This window comes from Echinops telfairi, unplaced genomic scaffold (genome assembly GCF_000313985.2).
Source record: "Echinops telfairi isolate 266 unplaced genomic scaffold, ASM31398v2 ScPeMD7_5;HRSCAF=22, whole genome shotgun sequence".
In the NCBI taxonomy this organism is placed as follows: Eukaryota; Metazoa; Chordata; class Mammalia; order Afrosoricida; family Tenrecidae; genus Echinops; species Echinops telfairi.
In genome coordinates this window covers 28,436,650-28,449,956 of record NW_022103901.1, presented here as the reverse complement: position 1 = coordinate 28,449,956, position 13,307 = coordinate 28,436,650, and the positions used below count along the sequence as shown (strand labels likewise).

Sequence of the window (13,307 nt, the reverse complement as noted above, 5' to 3'; positions counted from 1 at the left end):
GGTTCATGAGGGAGGGGATATGGGAAGGGAGGGGGAAAAAATGAGGAGCTGATACCAAGGGCTCAAGTAGAAAGCAAATGTTTTGAGAATGATGATGACAACAAATGTACGAATGTGCTTGACACAATGGATAGACAGATGGATTGCAATAAGCATTATATGAGCCCCCAATAAAATGATTTTAAAAAGAAAAAAAAAGTGCGGGTTCAGTCACAAAAATTCAGTGTGCATTTCAAGGATTAGCACCAGGCTTGTGGGATATCTCGGTCAATTGACTTAGTGTGGTAAACAGAGGGACTGGATGAGAATGTAGTGTAGCTAAATCCTCTAGCCTCATAATTGCGGGTTGGGAAAGTCTACTCCAGTGGGAGAAGACTCTCACAGTTTTGAGATATAAATAAATCTTAATACACATTCGCATGACTGCACACAGTCCGTCCAATGACCCCCATAAAGGAATGGTCTCTATTTTATTTTGTTATTTTTGTTAGCTTTTGGGGGGTTTGTTTCTTTGTTTTTGTATACTTTTCAGTGTATGAAATCCAGGATAGATAGGTGACCCTACAGAGACAGTAACTGATCAATGGTGTCTTGGGGGAGTGGCAGGGAAAATTGGGGGAAAGTGAGACGCTAATAACAAGGAGTACAAGAAAGAAGACAATATTCTAGAATTGATTGTGGTGATGATTGTACAACTCTTCTGGAAATGACTGAACTATTGAACTGTATGGTATGCGGATTATGTTCCAATAAAACCACTTTAAAAAAAAATCACTTATATAAGCTCAAACGGTTGACAACTTTTAAATATGAGGGTGCAGGGAAACTAGATAAATGGAAATGGAACAACCAGAATGGAAATAAGGGAATGTTCATACATTGCCAAGTCACCAAGGTCTTTGAACAACTTGTATAGCAATTGTTGAAGACGAACCTAAACTATTGTTTAAGCTTTCACTCAAAACACAATAAAATATCAATAAAAAAAAGGTTCAGAGGGCGATCTTTCAGGACATGGTCATGGGAAAAGCCACCTGCACATGGGCGGATGCAGGGCACTTGGATCAGCTAAGTGATGGCCATCTACGCCTATGACAGGGAGGAGCACACAGCACACAAGGGTGGCCCCTCACCGGCCGCTCAATGAGCTCAATGCAGGGCTGCAGGTCGAGGCCGAAGTCGATGAAGTTCCACTCGATGCCCTCACGCTGGTACTCTTCCTGCTCCAGGATGAACATGGTGTGGTTGAAGAGCTGCTGCAGCTTCTCGTTGGTGTAGTTGATGCACAGCTGCTCAAAGGAGTTCACCTGTGCACATGACACCAGGGGAGGCCAGGTGAGTCCTTGTACAAAGTCCTGGGGACACAGGCCCAGGGATGCTCCAGTCCACAGAGCCCCCAGGGCTTGCCACCCTCACCACAGGGGCCTGTTCTGCCATTTTAGCACCCAGAGAGAAGGCGTGGGCCCCCATGAAGGAGTCATCAGGTTCAGCAGGGTTGGTGAGAGGTACGTTTCTTTTATACCCTGCTCCAATGTTCTCTCACACATTGTTTCAAGGATGCTTTATCTCCTGCATATGCCTCAAGTATCCATGTGAGATATGGTCTCATGGCTGCTAGGACAGTGTAGAACTCTCGTCCCATAGGGTATCCACGTCTGTGATCTTAACAAAAGCCAGCTGCTACATCTTTCTCCCACAAGTCAGCTGGTGGGATAGAACTGCCTACCTGTCAGTTAGCAGACAAGTATTTAACCTCTACACTACCTGGGTTCCTTATGAGGTATGTTGTCCTCTCCATTTTACAGATGCAGGAACTAAGGCTCAGATTGGGCATAACTCTGTAGCAGACGTCTCTTGGGATAGATGCCCACCCTGAGACCCTTCCCCATCTCTGAGAACCTCTTTCTAGCCCACGAGGGTGGGGTCCACTAGCTATGTGTACCCTACTTGAAGAACTGCAAGACCCCAAAAGCACTACTTGGTTCAGACATGACTGTGTGGCCCAAGACAGGAGAACAAAAGTTAATGAGACTCAGTTATAATATTTTGGTTAAAATTATTTTTGGGAAAAGATGTGCTCATTCTTGTCAGGGCCACTGAAATGTGCTCTGGCACTGTGGCAGTCAGCCATCTGCTCACCACTAGGCAAGGGCCTGCCTGAGAACGAGACCGGTAAGGAGGAAGGCAGAGAGAGAAGGCAGGTGCCTTCTGAATCCAGCTGTATCTCTGGCCATCTTGGTGTCACAAGAAGATCTCTGTCTCTTTTACCTTCAAGGGTCTAGCCTTCACTAGGCAGCTGCCTACCCTGCTGGGGCTACCTGCCCCCTTTCCAAAGCAATGTTCTCTCCCAGGGCAAGCATTGTGCCAGAGGATCAAAAGCATGATCATTATGATCGGGTGGAGGTATACCTCAAAGATCTCAAATCCAGCAATGTCCAGAATGCCCAGGAATGAGGCCCCTTGCCGGTGTGTCTTGTCCAGGGCTTTATTCACACGGGTGAGGATCCAGCGGAAAAGACGCTCGTAAATGGCCTTGGCCAGGGCCTCTATGGCAAAGTCAGCCTGCAGGGACCGAGGGGACAAGGTAACTGGTGGGCTATGTGTTTACCTAGGCCAGGATGATGGTGCAGGGGTTTATGAGCAACAAATACACAGAAAAGAAAATCAGCCTATTTCTACAACCAGTAGAGAAGAAGCAGGAAGCAATGTAGTGTCAGGACTAAAGGACGACTGTCTGAATGGTTGAACATCTCCCTTCAGAGGGAGGATGGGATCGGTTGCATCTCAGGGATCAGTCAGGGGTAGACAGCCCTGTCTCCAGCAAGGGTGTATAGTCATTTCCACGGATAAGTCTCTTATGTCAGGGTGCATACTTGCCACCAGGAAACCTTGGGGATAGGAGTAAGTTACGCCGCTGTTCTTGCAAAGAACCGAACTTGGGCTTCCAGTATCCTAGCCCTTGGGTGATGGCGGGGTAAGAGCATGATTGTGTGAGTACATGGAGAGATGGGTGGTTGAATGGATGACCAAAGAACAGATGGATGGATGGATGGATGGATGGCGAGAAGGGGATGAGTGGATGGGTGAGTGGGTGGATGGATGGATATAGGGGTGGGTTAGAAACAAGAGGGTGGACAAACGATGGATGTAGGATGCTGCAGGAATAAATGGCAAGTACATCATTACCTGTTCTTTCGTCTGAGCTTTCTGTACCACGTCTCGCCCCACTTTGATACGTGGGGTCAGGATGGCTCTGGTGAAGTCTGTCACATTGATTCCCATGAGGTGGCAAACCTTCTGAGCAGCTGGGTGGGGGGAAAGAACACATTTGGAGTCCCTCAGCAAAGAGAGAGGGTGGAAACCTAGTGACATCACATGGATATGCATGAGGTGGGCAAACATGGGGTTCTCTTGGAAAATAGAGCCTGAGGGTAGAGAACATAGTATCCGAGAGCCCCCAGATGCACCGTGACTAGCAAACCCAGTCCTGGTGCTTGGCGAAGAGCTCATGGCGAATCTGGAGTGGGAGGTATGCACCATGGGGTTTGGAGGCTTGGAAGAGTCCAGTTTCAAGTCCTTGCCCCTTACCACTGCCTAGCCATGTGACTTCAGACAAGCTATTCCGCTGTCCTAGAGCCTTGCTTTTTCAGCTTTAGAAAGAGCAAGCTACTTGGTACACTGTTGCGTTGCCAATGGAGATGCACAGTTGCCTGGCCTAGTAACCATTGGATACGCATTTTACCCTCTGTTCAATGAGATGTGTTGTAACAGCAGGATACTGGGAACAGCTGACATGACCACGAGGGTGAAAACTACTCAGGGCTGTTGAGTGCGATTCCACTCACAGTCCCCCTCTATTGGGGTTCCTCAGCTATACATCTTTTTTTTTTTTTGCTTCGACTTCCCTGACCTAACTCGTTCAGCTGTACATCTTTGTGGGAGCAGAAAGCTTCATCTTTCTCCCTCGGAATGCCTAGGAGGTTTGAACTGCTGACCTTGTGGTAGGCAGCCCAACATGTAACTCACTATCCCACCAGGGTTCTTCCTTAACGAATAGTGTGGTATTATGGTAAGCTGGAGCCCCACATGACAAATGCAATGTGCTATTTCTGTAAGACAGAATACTAACGAGCAGTTAACAGTATGACCTTTCCCTTTCTCTGTAGGCCGGAAGTTGTCAACCAGAGTGATTTGATTTTGTCCCCCAGGGGATCCCTGGAAATGTCTGGAGACATTTTCAGTTGTCACAACTGAGGGAGGGGATGCGACAGGCAGGCAATGTAATGCCAAAGGTGATGTTAAAATTCCTACGAGGCATAGGACATCTCCCACATCAAGAAACACCCAGTCTACGCTCAAAGAGAAAATGTGTGCTCTAAGACCAGGAGAACCAGACGGTGTCCAGCTCCCAAGGACAGCTGTTCTGAGCAGGGCCACACTAGATGGGTTCTGCTGGAAGGGGAGAAACATGTGGGACAGAACTCAAATTCTCAAGAAGCCCACATGTACTGGACCGATTGAGACTTCTGTCTTGTTTCCTCCCCTATCCCAGTACCTGCTGCACAGTAGATGTCCAAGAAATGTTTATTTAATATAATGAGTAGGGGGGTTAGAGGGAAACGGACACAGCTTTCTACTCCCATAAAGAGTTAGTCTTGGAAACCCACAGGGAAAGTTCCTCTCCGGCCGTTAGGGTCACTACAAGTCGGAACTGACTCACTATCAGTGAGTTTTGAAGGGATTTATAATAAATTATCCCCAAGGGCCTAGGAACGGGTACCAACTTGATGGAAGTTGTAAGGATCCTGCCCTAAAACTAACAATTTATTCCCTACCCTTTGAGGCAAGAGCATGCTACTCTATTCTGAGACCAGAAGAATTAGATAGTGCCCAGCTACCACTACTGACATTCTAATCAGGGCCACAATAGGTAGCTCCTGAGGGACCAGAGGAAGATAAGAAACAGAACCTGAAATGCCTAAAAGACAAAACAAAACAAAAAGCCAACCATTGACCAGACTGAGGCTACAGGACTTCTTTACCTTGAGGTGTTCTTCAAACTTGGAACTGACACTACCCCAAAGTCACCTTGCAGCTAAATGACAACGTGGCTCAAAGAGAACAGCCGTCAGCCACGAATAGTGTTCTTCTTAAAAAAATCACTTCTATGAGACAGAACAGTCCACAGTTATTTTAAAACAATGATGACAACATAAGGGGGCCTTGAATGACATGGAAACGGATGGAAACAACATGAACGTTCACATCTCCTAAAGGACGTACCAACGTCACAGAAAAACTCCCGGAAACTGTGGAGCGGGAGCCTCAACTGTTGTGTACGCTTTCCTTTAAAACCTAAGAAATATTATTTGTTTAAAAAGAACTTTCTACTCTAGGGTCTTCCTCAGGGATGCATTTGAAAAAAGAGAGAAGCCAAGTGTCATATCCGAACCCAGGGCTTGTCAACAACACTCCAGATACTCTCAGCCAGAAAACGGTCAAAACCGGAGAGGTTATGGATCATAATAAGAGCTGTAAGAGTCCAGGAAAATGATCTTAACAAAATTAACACACACACTTTCCCATCCTCCGAGTCATCGGTTATGGAGAAAAGGCAGCTATACCTGTGTTATCTGGCATGGAAGCCTGGTCTGTGTTTCTTTCCTTCTTGAAGACGATGTTTCCAAGCTGCAAGACGGACGACACCACCTTCAATATGGCTGAGATGGGAGACAACAGACAAGACCCAGCTGTTAATACCAGTGTGCTGGGAAGCTATGGAATCTGAAAACCATTGGAAACCCACAACCAGTCTACGCCTTTCCCTTAAAGAGACTCCTGAGCCCAGAGGAAAACCAGGCAACTCTAGCTCCCAGGTACCTGGGGAGAAACCCAGAGCGTCGTGCAGCTGTCTGTTTTCATAGGGTGCTACAATGGGACTGGCCAACTCTAGCAAGGCCCACCACATGCTTTTTGTAAATAAAGTTTTATTGGAAGAGTCACATTTATTCAGTTATGTATTTCCTATGTGTGTGCTCCAACAGCAGAACGTAGTAGTTGCAACAGCGACTGTGTGACGTCATCTGGCCCTTCGCAGAACAAGGCTGTCACCCTCTGCTGTACAGGAACAAGAAGGGCTGACCTACAGCTACTAACAACAGACCGCTGTGGCTCACAAGCACAGATGTTGAAAAAGGATGTCGGATGCAAGCAGACACATAGTGTCTCAGTCCATTGATTGGAAGTGCAAGAATAAGCGACGTGACTCCTGCTGTCAGAAGTCAGGATAGTAGCCTCCTTTGACGGAGAAATGCCTGGAAGGGCATGGGGGAGCTCCCGGGGGGATGGCGGGGTCCTCCTAATTAAAGAGGTGCTAGTTACACAAGAAGGAGCCCCGGTACATAGTGGGTTATGCTTTGGGCTGCCAACCTCAAAGTCAGCAGTTTGAAACTACCAGCCACTCCAAGGAGGAAAGAGGAATCTTCCTACTTCCGATGAAGATCTGCAGTCCTGGAAATCCACGGGGGTAGTTCTACTCGGTCCCAGGAGGTTGCTCTGAGTTGGAATTGACTCAACGGTGTTGTTTCTTTTAGTTACACACGTGGACTTTGTGTGTTCAAATGCATCAAGCAGTATTCTTATGACACATGCACTTTTCCTAGGGTAAATTGAATGTCGAGGAAAGGTATTTTTTAAAAAACAGATGCTTCTTAGCATGTTCTAGTTGGGTGTGCAAGATGTCCACGTTGGGAAGGAGGAAGAACTTTTATCCATCTTCTGTCCGAATGTCTCCAGTCAATAACCCTGTGTCCCCAGAACCCGTGGGGTTCTTCTGACTCCCAACTCTGCCCATGTTACTATTCAAAGGGTTTGTGTCTGAACTTCCCATCAGACCATGAGTTTCTGGACATTTCAAGGTCAGGCTGTCATCTTTGAGTCTTCAAAGCCTACTCTAGGATCCGCACGCAGACAGACAGATAGATGGATGGATGGGTAGATGATAGGTGGGCAAGAGGATAGGTGAGTGGGTGGGCAATGGATGGGTAGGTGGCTGGCTGGGTAGGTGGATGGATGAGTAGGTGGACAGATGATGGGTGGAGTAATCATGAACAGATTGATACAAATATTTGGCTTCAGCATTACTCAGGGGCAAACCTCAAGAAGTTCAGACTTCCCGAAGACATCCCTATATTCCAGCCAGGAGACTTGAGCCTTCTTGGTTGCTCAGGGAAAAACTGGGGGGAGGGGGGTGTCAAAACCCTTCACAGCAGCTTGGGGTCCCCAGACCAGCACAGTAAGGGAGAGGCCACTCAACCAGCTGCTTCCATCCCCCCGCCCTGCAGAAACCCTTCCCCCAGAGTGGACGGGAGCTGCTGTTGACAGCATCTCGTAACGATAACACCCGCGAAAGGGGCTCAGTAAACTAGGCAGTTCCACAGACATGGTCCTGGAAGGGCAAGGAGAGCTGACATATCATTACAATGCCCACAGAGCCCGGACGAGTCGTCTACCTCATGGTTTCTCATGCTCAGCACTCTACTGACACTTGGTAGCCAGGTAATTCTGGGCAGTCGGGACTAGGATCATTTGGAGCAAAGGGGTCTGGGGCAATTGATAGTCAATATTAGTAGTCACCCTATTAGTGGGCCATTGGATAAGTAAGACCAAAGAAGAATCAATATATTTGGATGACAGTGCTGGGGGAAAATATTGAAAAGTCCCACGGACTGCCCAGAGAGCAAACCCATCTGTTTTGGAAGAAGTGCAGAGAGAATGCTCCTTAGAAACACGGATGGCAAGACTTTGTCTCACATACTTTGGACATGTGATGTGGAGCACCCAGCCTCTGGAGGAAGGTATGCTTGGTCCAGTAGAGGGCAGAGAAAAAGAGGAAGGTAACTGGATAAGATGGATGGACACAGCGGCTGCAGCAGCGGGCTCAAACCAAACAATCATTGTGGGGAGCGGCGCAGGACCAGGCAGTGTTTGGGTCAGTGTACACAGGGTCACTGTGAGTGAGAACCAGCTGGCTGGCACCACCACCACCACCACCTTCTTACGGATGCAGGTCATCTACAGCCTCCCAAAGGGTGGCTCCTGCACTATCCAGGATGCAGGTGGGAGATTTTAGGTGGAATGTAGAATTAAAAACAACAACAACAAATCCTCCGATTTAGTCTAGAAACAGGAAAACCAAGCGATAAAATGAATGCCTTGATGGAAATTCTCCAGATGTAGCCAGGAGGTGGCCCTGTGGTGAAGCTTGGGGACAGGGATCTAGATAATCCCTCCCCAAACTCAAACTCACCACCATCAAGGCGACTCTGAGTCGGGCACACATGCCATCGGGTCCGTGACGGCATCACCCTCGTGGGGTTGTTGTGTGAGGATAACACGCGAGAGTGCTTGCAAAGCGCCGGGCCGTGCGTCTGGCACATACTCGGTGCTCAGTAACATTTGAAAACCCACTGCCATTGAGGGAAGGCTGATTCACAGCAACCCTGCGGAATAGCATAGACTTGCCCCCGAGGGCTTCCCGGGCTGTCATTACCGCAGCAGACAGCCTCATCTTCCTCCTAAGGAGCGGTTGGTGGGTTCGAACGGGTAGCCTTCCAGTTAGTAGCCAAGCACTTAACCATTGCATAACACGGGTTCCTGCCATGCACCCGAGCTTCTAGGCTTCTAGTCCTGTGCGGCTGCCGGCCTGCAGCGTGGCCTGGGGCCAGTCCCTGCTCCCCTCTGAGCTCCAGGAAGCTCATTGGGTTGAGAGTCTCTGAGGCCCCTTCTGGTTGGTTCTCCCCTAGAATCTGATGGACACCCCCTCAAGTTGCAATGTGGGGCCCTCCTCCTCTGGTGTCTGTGTAGGGCTTGGTGGGGACCCCTGAATTTGTAACCAGGGTTGGGAAACATACCGGTCTCAGGCCTTGCCCTGCAGTCACCAGTCATTTACATACGCCCTCTTACCGTGGGCTCCCTCTATACCACCCACCTGGCTGCCACGTGCCTGTCATTTCCCCTTGACACATACGCATGTATTTCTCTTTCCTGACATTCACCGTCTCTCCCTACCTCACGTGAAACATCAGCTTCACTTGCCATAAACAAGATACAAGCGAAACAGATGGGACTGTCGAATTCTAGAAGGGTCTTGGGGAGGCCCTGGGTGCTGGGCCTGGGGTCTGTCTGCCCTCTGTGGTTGGAATAAAGATGAGCACCAGAGGGGGAACTGATGACCTACTAAGTGCCAAGATGCCATCCCCAGCGTGAGTCTACATCTCAGAACACAGCGGGCTTCTTGCAGCCGCTGTTTCCACATCTGAGCCCTGGGGCACATTTTGTTGCTGATGTTGGGGTGCTGTCCCCACCCCCCACCCCCACCCCATGCCCAGTGAGGAATTGTGGATCCGATGGCTGTGATCCACAGCAGTGTTCGCTGACTGTTTTTTTTCCGAAGTAGATTGCCAGCTCTTTCTTCCTAGTCTGTCTTCACCTGGCAGTTCTGCTGAAATCTGCTTGGCATCATCGCCGATGTGCTAGCTAGGGTGTGGAACAGGGCTCGGGGGAGCTTTCCAACCCAGGAGGACTAGGCGGAAAGGTCTGGCAATCGATGGAGCACAGGAGTCCATCCATTGGATGTGGGCCCACTAAGAGCCGGGGCTTGTCCGTCAACAGCTAACCACAGTGAACCGTCCGCATCAAACATCGAAGCTTTGTTCTTTTTCCTTAAGAAACAATGATCTGACACGAAACGGAGCCCTGTCTCAAACAAAACGCATCCTTCTGGGACAGCCTGGGTGATTTGACAGCCTGGGATTCTGAGGTGGACTTTGGCCCCAAGCCCTCAAATGCCATTCACTTGTCATTGGATCTCAGAACCTTGTCTCTCTGAGCCTGATTTATCATGGAAGGCGCTGCCCCTCCCACTCGGTAGCTAGTGCCATTCTGGGTCCCGAAGGCCATGGAATCTTCCCACAGTCTCCTCTAGTGTTGCCAAACGAGAGTAACTGCAACATCGGGGCACAGCTAGTCAGAGAGAAATGTAGGTCTTGAAGCAGAGTCTCGATGGAGAACGTCTCCCTGAGCTTCTCTCTTCTCAGGACCCCTGTCTACAGTGAGTCTCTCGGGAATGTACACACTAACCCAGACTGGCCAAACTCACTCAGGGAATCTTCTCTGCCCTTTTCTACTGAGTTCAAGTGCAAGGATATAAGGGCTGGAGCCACAGCTGCCATGTTGCTGCCGAGAGTTTACAGCCTAAAAGAAGACACTGCTGCTGGGAGATGGAGGGAGAAACTGGGTTCTGAAGACATCTTCTGAGGCCCGAGACCCCGTTGGGTCTGAAGCCCGTGTACTTGCATGTCTTGGTTCTGAGCGACACCTTTCCCTTTTTGCTTAAGCCCATTTGATTAGCTCATAACTGAAAGAGCCCTGGCCACTTTTTAAAAACATTAGCAAGAGTAATATTCTTTTTCCTTTTTGTGAGGGGGTAGGGAATTCACAGGGCAGAAAGACAACCAGAGAAAGCCCCGACTGATCCCAGGAGTACTGAAAGGCGTGACTCTAGTCTCACCAGCCCCCAGACCCAAGCCTACACAGCTGATCTTCTTCACTGAAGCCCATGATGCCCATGGCCTCCAAGGTTTCCTGGAACATCTCGTCGTCCTGGGCAGCCGGGATGGGCACGTAGCCATTGGAGAGGAAAGTGTAGTTGCTGAAGCCTTCCAAAAGCAAATCGTCTAGAAGGAAGGGAAGAAGGGACAGTGGTCAGGGAACACGTTTCCACAGCCAATGTGGGACAGGTGAAAAGCCTGGGCTATCATAGTATCTTCCCTCTTCCCCCCGAAGGCTCACACATGAGGAGACCACAAGAAGATCGTGGGGAAATTCCATATATTGAGATTCCATCTTTCCACGACCTCGCTGAAAGCCCCTTTGTAAAGAAACTAGTCATAAAAGGTAATAACAATAAAAGCAGAGGCATTCGACCTATGTTAGAATCAACGTACAATAAAGTCGTTCAAAGCTAACCCCACTGTAAATTGGGGACTAATGGACCACCAAAGGGGTTAAAGCCACCACTCTACCCCATTTATCTTCCAACTCCTCCCTACTTTTTATCTAGTGGCTGCTTTTTATCTCTTTCTGCGGTTTCTTCTCTGTCTAAGAGAACTACGCAGCTATGTCTGGATGTGCCAAATTTAGGTATTATCTCCAGAGTCCCTGTCAGGGTGGAAGGTTACATTCCCCAATGCTCCTGGTCCTCCCCTCCCATTATTTTTCGTTGACTCAGGAGACAGGTTGTATATCAAGGGCTGGTCACTCGGGCCTGCTGGCTGTTTTTGTAAAATAAAGTTTTACTGGTACGCAGCCACTCTCTTTTCTTTGCCTATTGTCTGTCACTGCTTTCCTCCGACAACAACGGAGTGGGGTAGATGCAGGAGAAGCCATGGGTATGGTCAACAGCACCCAGAAGACTGACCATCCGTCCCCTTGCCAACACATAAAAAGCCAACTCCTTGCTTGTATTACTTCCTTGGTGAAATATTGTTCCGTGTTATTATTTCCTGGAGGAAATACTGCTCTCTGCAAAGCGACGTCCTGAGTTGTCTTTCCTTGGTTGTGGGTGATGATGAGCCCCAGCACGGCTGCCCTGAATGTATGTCAGGGCTTATCTTCTTTCTTCCACTAGTGGATTTTATCACACCCTCCAAGGCATCCAACAACCTCTCCCAGATCAATCGTTGAATCAGGCTGAGCTCCACTGTACCTTTGGAGGGGAGGTGGGGCAGGGGGGCAGGGGGGGTAGGGTCAGCGAGATGGTTTTCTTTTTAAACAAAGCTCTGGGATGGCTCCCAGCACTTGGAAGTTCCTTAATAAACCCGGGTTCCATTGAACCTAAGACATCAGTGAGCTCAGGTGCCTGTAGTAAATGGAAGACGGTGTGATTAAATTCACAAGGACTTGGGTCTTCGCCAAGACTTCATTATGCAGCATATGGATACATTTTATAAATAGTTATTTCTGAAGACCTGACCGCTTCTCAAACTCATCACCCCAAGGGGCCCAGAACTTGGAGCTGCGTGTGTTCACACCAGGAAAGGCTAGACTCAGAGAAACAAACTGGAAACTGAGTTGCCAAACAGCCAAACCATCAACTTTGGTGGCAAACAGGGAGGAGGGATAAATACTTGTCTCCCTGGGCCACCCCTCTAGGGGCTTGACTTGCTGGATCTGCCGGTGTTTACCATCTATGCAAACATCTGGCCCCTTTTAGTCACAGCCTCCAGGTCAAGCAGCAAGAAGATGATGTGGACGCTGCCTCCCTCTAGAGGTGGAGCTGCTGCAATAGCTTCTTCACAGCAGAAGTGTGAGTTTTAAAACCTCCACCTGGTCATTTCTAAGTCAACCGCACTCACTAACCGCGGGCCACCAGTGGATGGGAAGCAAAGTTGGGATTATTCGCCGAAGATTTTGGACCTAAAATGACTGCAAACGATCCTAATATTCCCTCTTATGCTTTTCAAAACATGGATGGTGACAGGTGTTCAGCTAGGCCCCGTGGGATACACCTTATGTCCGAGGGTAAGTCAAAACGTATTGCCACACCCCCGGATATCTTTCTGAATCAAAACTATCAAAATGCGAAGCTCTTGGTTCCCTGTGCACCCTCCCCTAGGTTTATACACTTCTGCATGCACCCTAACTCCTGCCCCGGAAAATTCTCTGCTCTTGAACTTCTGCTGCAATGGCAGTTTGGGCATCCTGAAAGGACTCAGAGGCTTCCTTTTTCTTAGTGTTCTTTGAGGTCTTGGGTGGGGGCGGGGGTGGGGGAGGATCATGGCTGGAGGGTGGATGTGATAAGGTTTCCCAACGAGACACTGAAAGGGCACTCCTGGCCACCCTTGAAGAATGAGCAGGAGCATCGCCATGGGGTGGGGACATTCCTGGCCTTTTTCATCACGACTGCTGTTTCCCGTCATCTTACAACTTCTTTCTAATAATGCCCCGTGATCATCCTGTGTCCTTGGAGAAAATCTAGTGCGAGTGCCCCTTGGAATGGGCAGAGGACAGTCACCCACCTGAGCTGATGACTTTGCTTTGGATTTACCCGGCCTGGCAGATTCCCTGGGAAGTCACTGATTTGGCTCTCTGGGCCATCTGGCTAAATCCAAGATTCGCCCTGGGTTAACACTGGCTCTGTGCACTGGACCCCATGAACATCGATCTGAGGGAAAGTGAGCTCTTTGCGCCAGCTCGGAGGCTGGCACACTGGGGCCCCTGCAGCTCAAAGGCTGGCACACTGGGGC

At 49.1% G+C, this 13,307-nt stretch overlaps 1 protein-coding gene across 1 annotated transcript in view; it reads right to left on the bottom strand.

The window, feature by feature from the left end:
• The window catches only part of MYH11 (myosin heavy chain 11), a 127,579-nt gene that overhangs the window by 47,603 nt on the left and 66,669 nt on the right, over window positions 1-13,307 (bottom strand). Inside the window, exons 9-13 of the mRNA XM_045286010.1 lie at window positions 10,593-10,736; window positions 5,625-5,720; window positions 3,187-3,305; window positions 2,410-2,562; window positions 1,134-1,307 (exon numbers count right to left, since the gene is read on the bottom strand). Coding sequence (XP_045141945.1) covers window positions 1,134-1,307; window positions 2,410-2,562; window positions 3,187-3,305; window positions 5,625-5,720; window positions 10,593-10,736 — 686 coding nt within the window. The remainder of the gene's footprint in view (window positions 1-1,133; window positions 1,308-2,409; window positions 2,563-3,186; window positions 3,306-5,624; window positions 5,721-10,592; window positions 10,737-13,307) is intronic.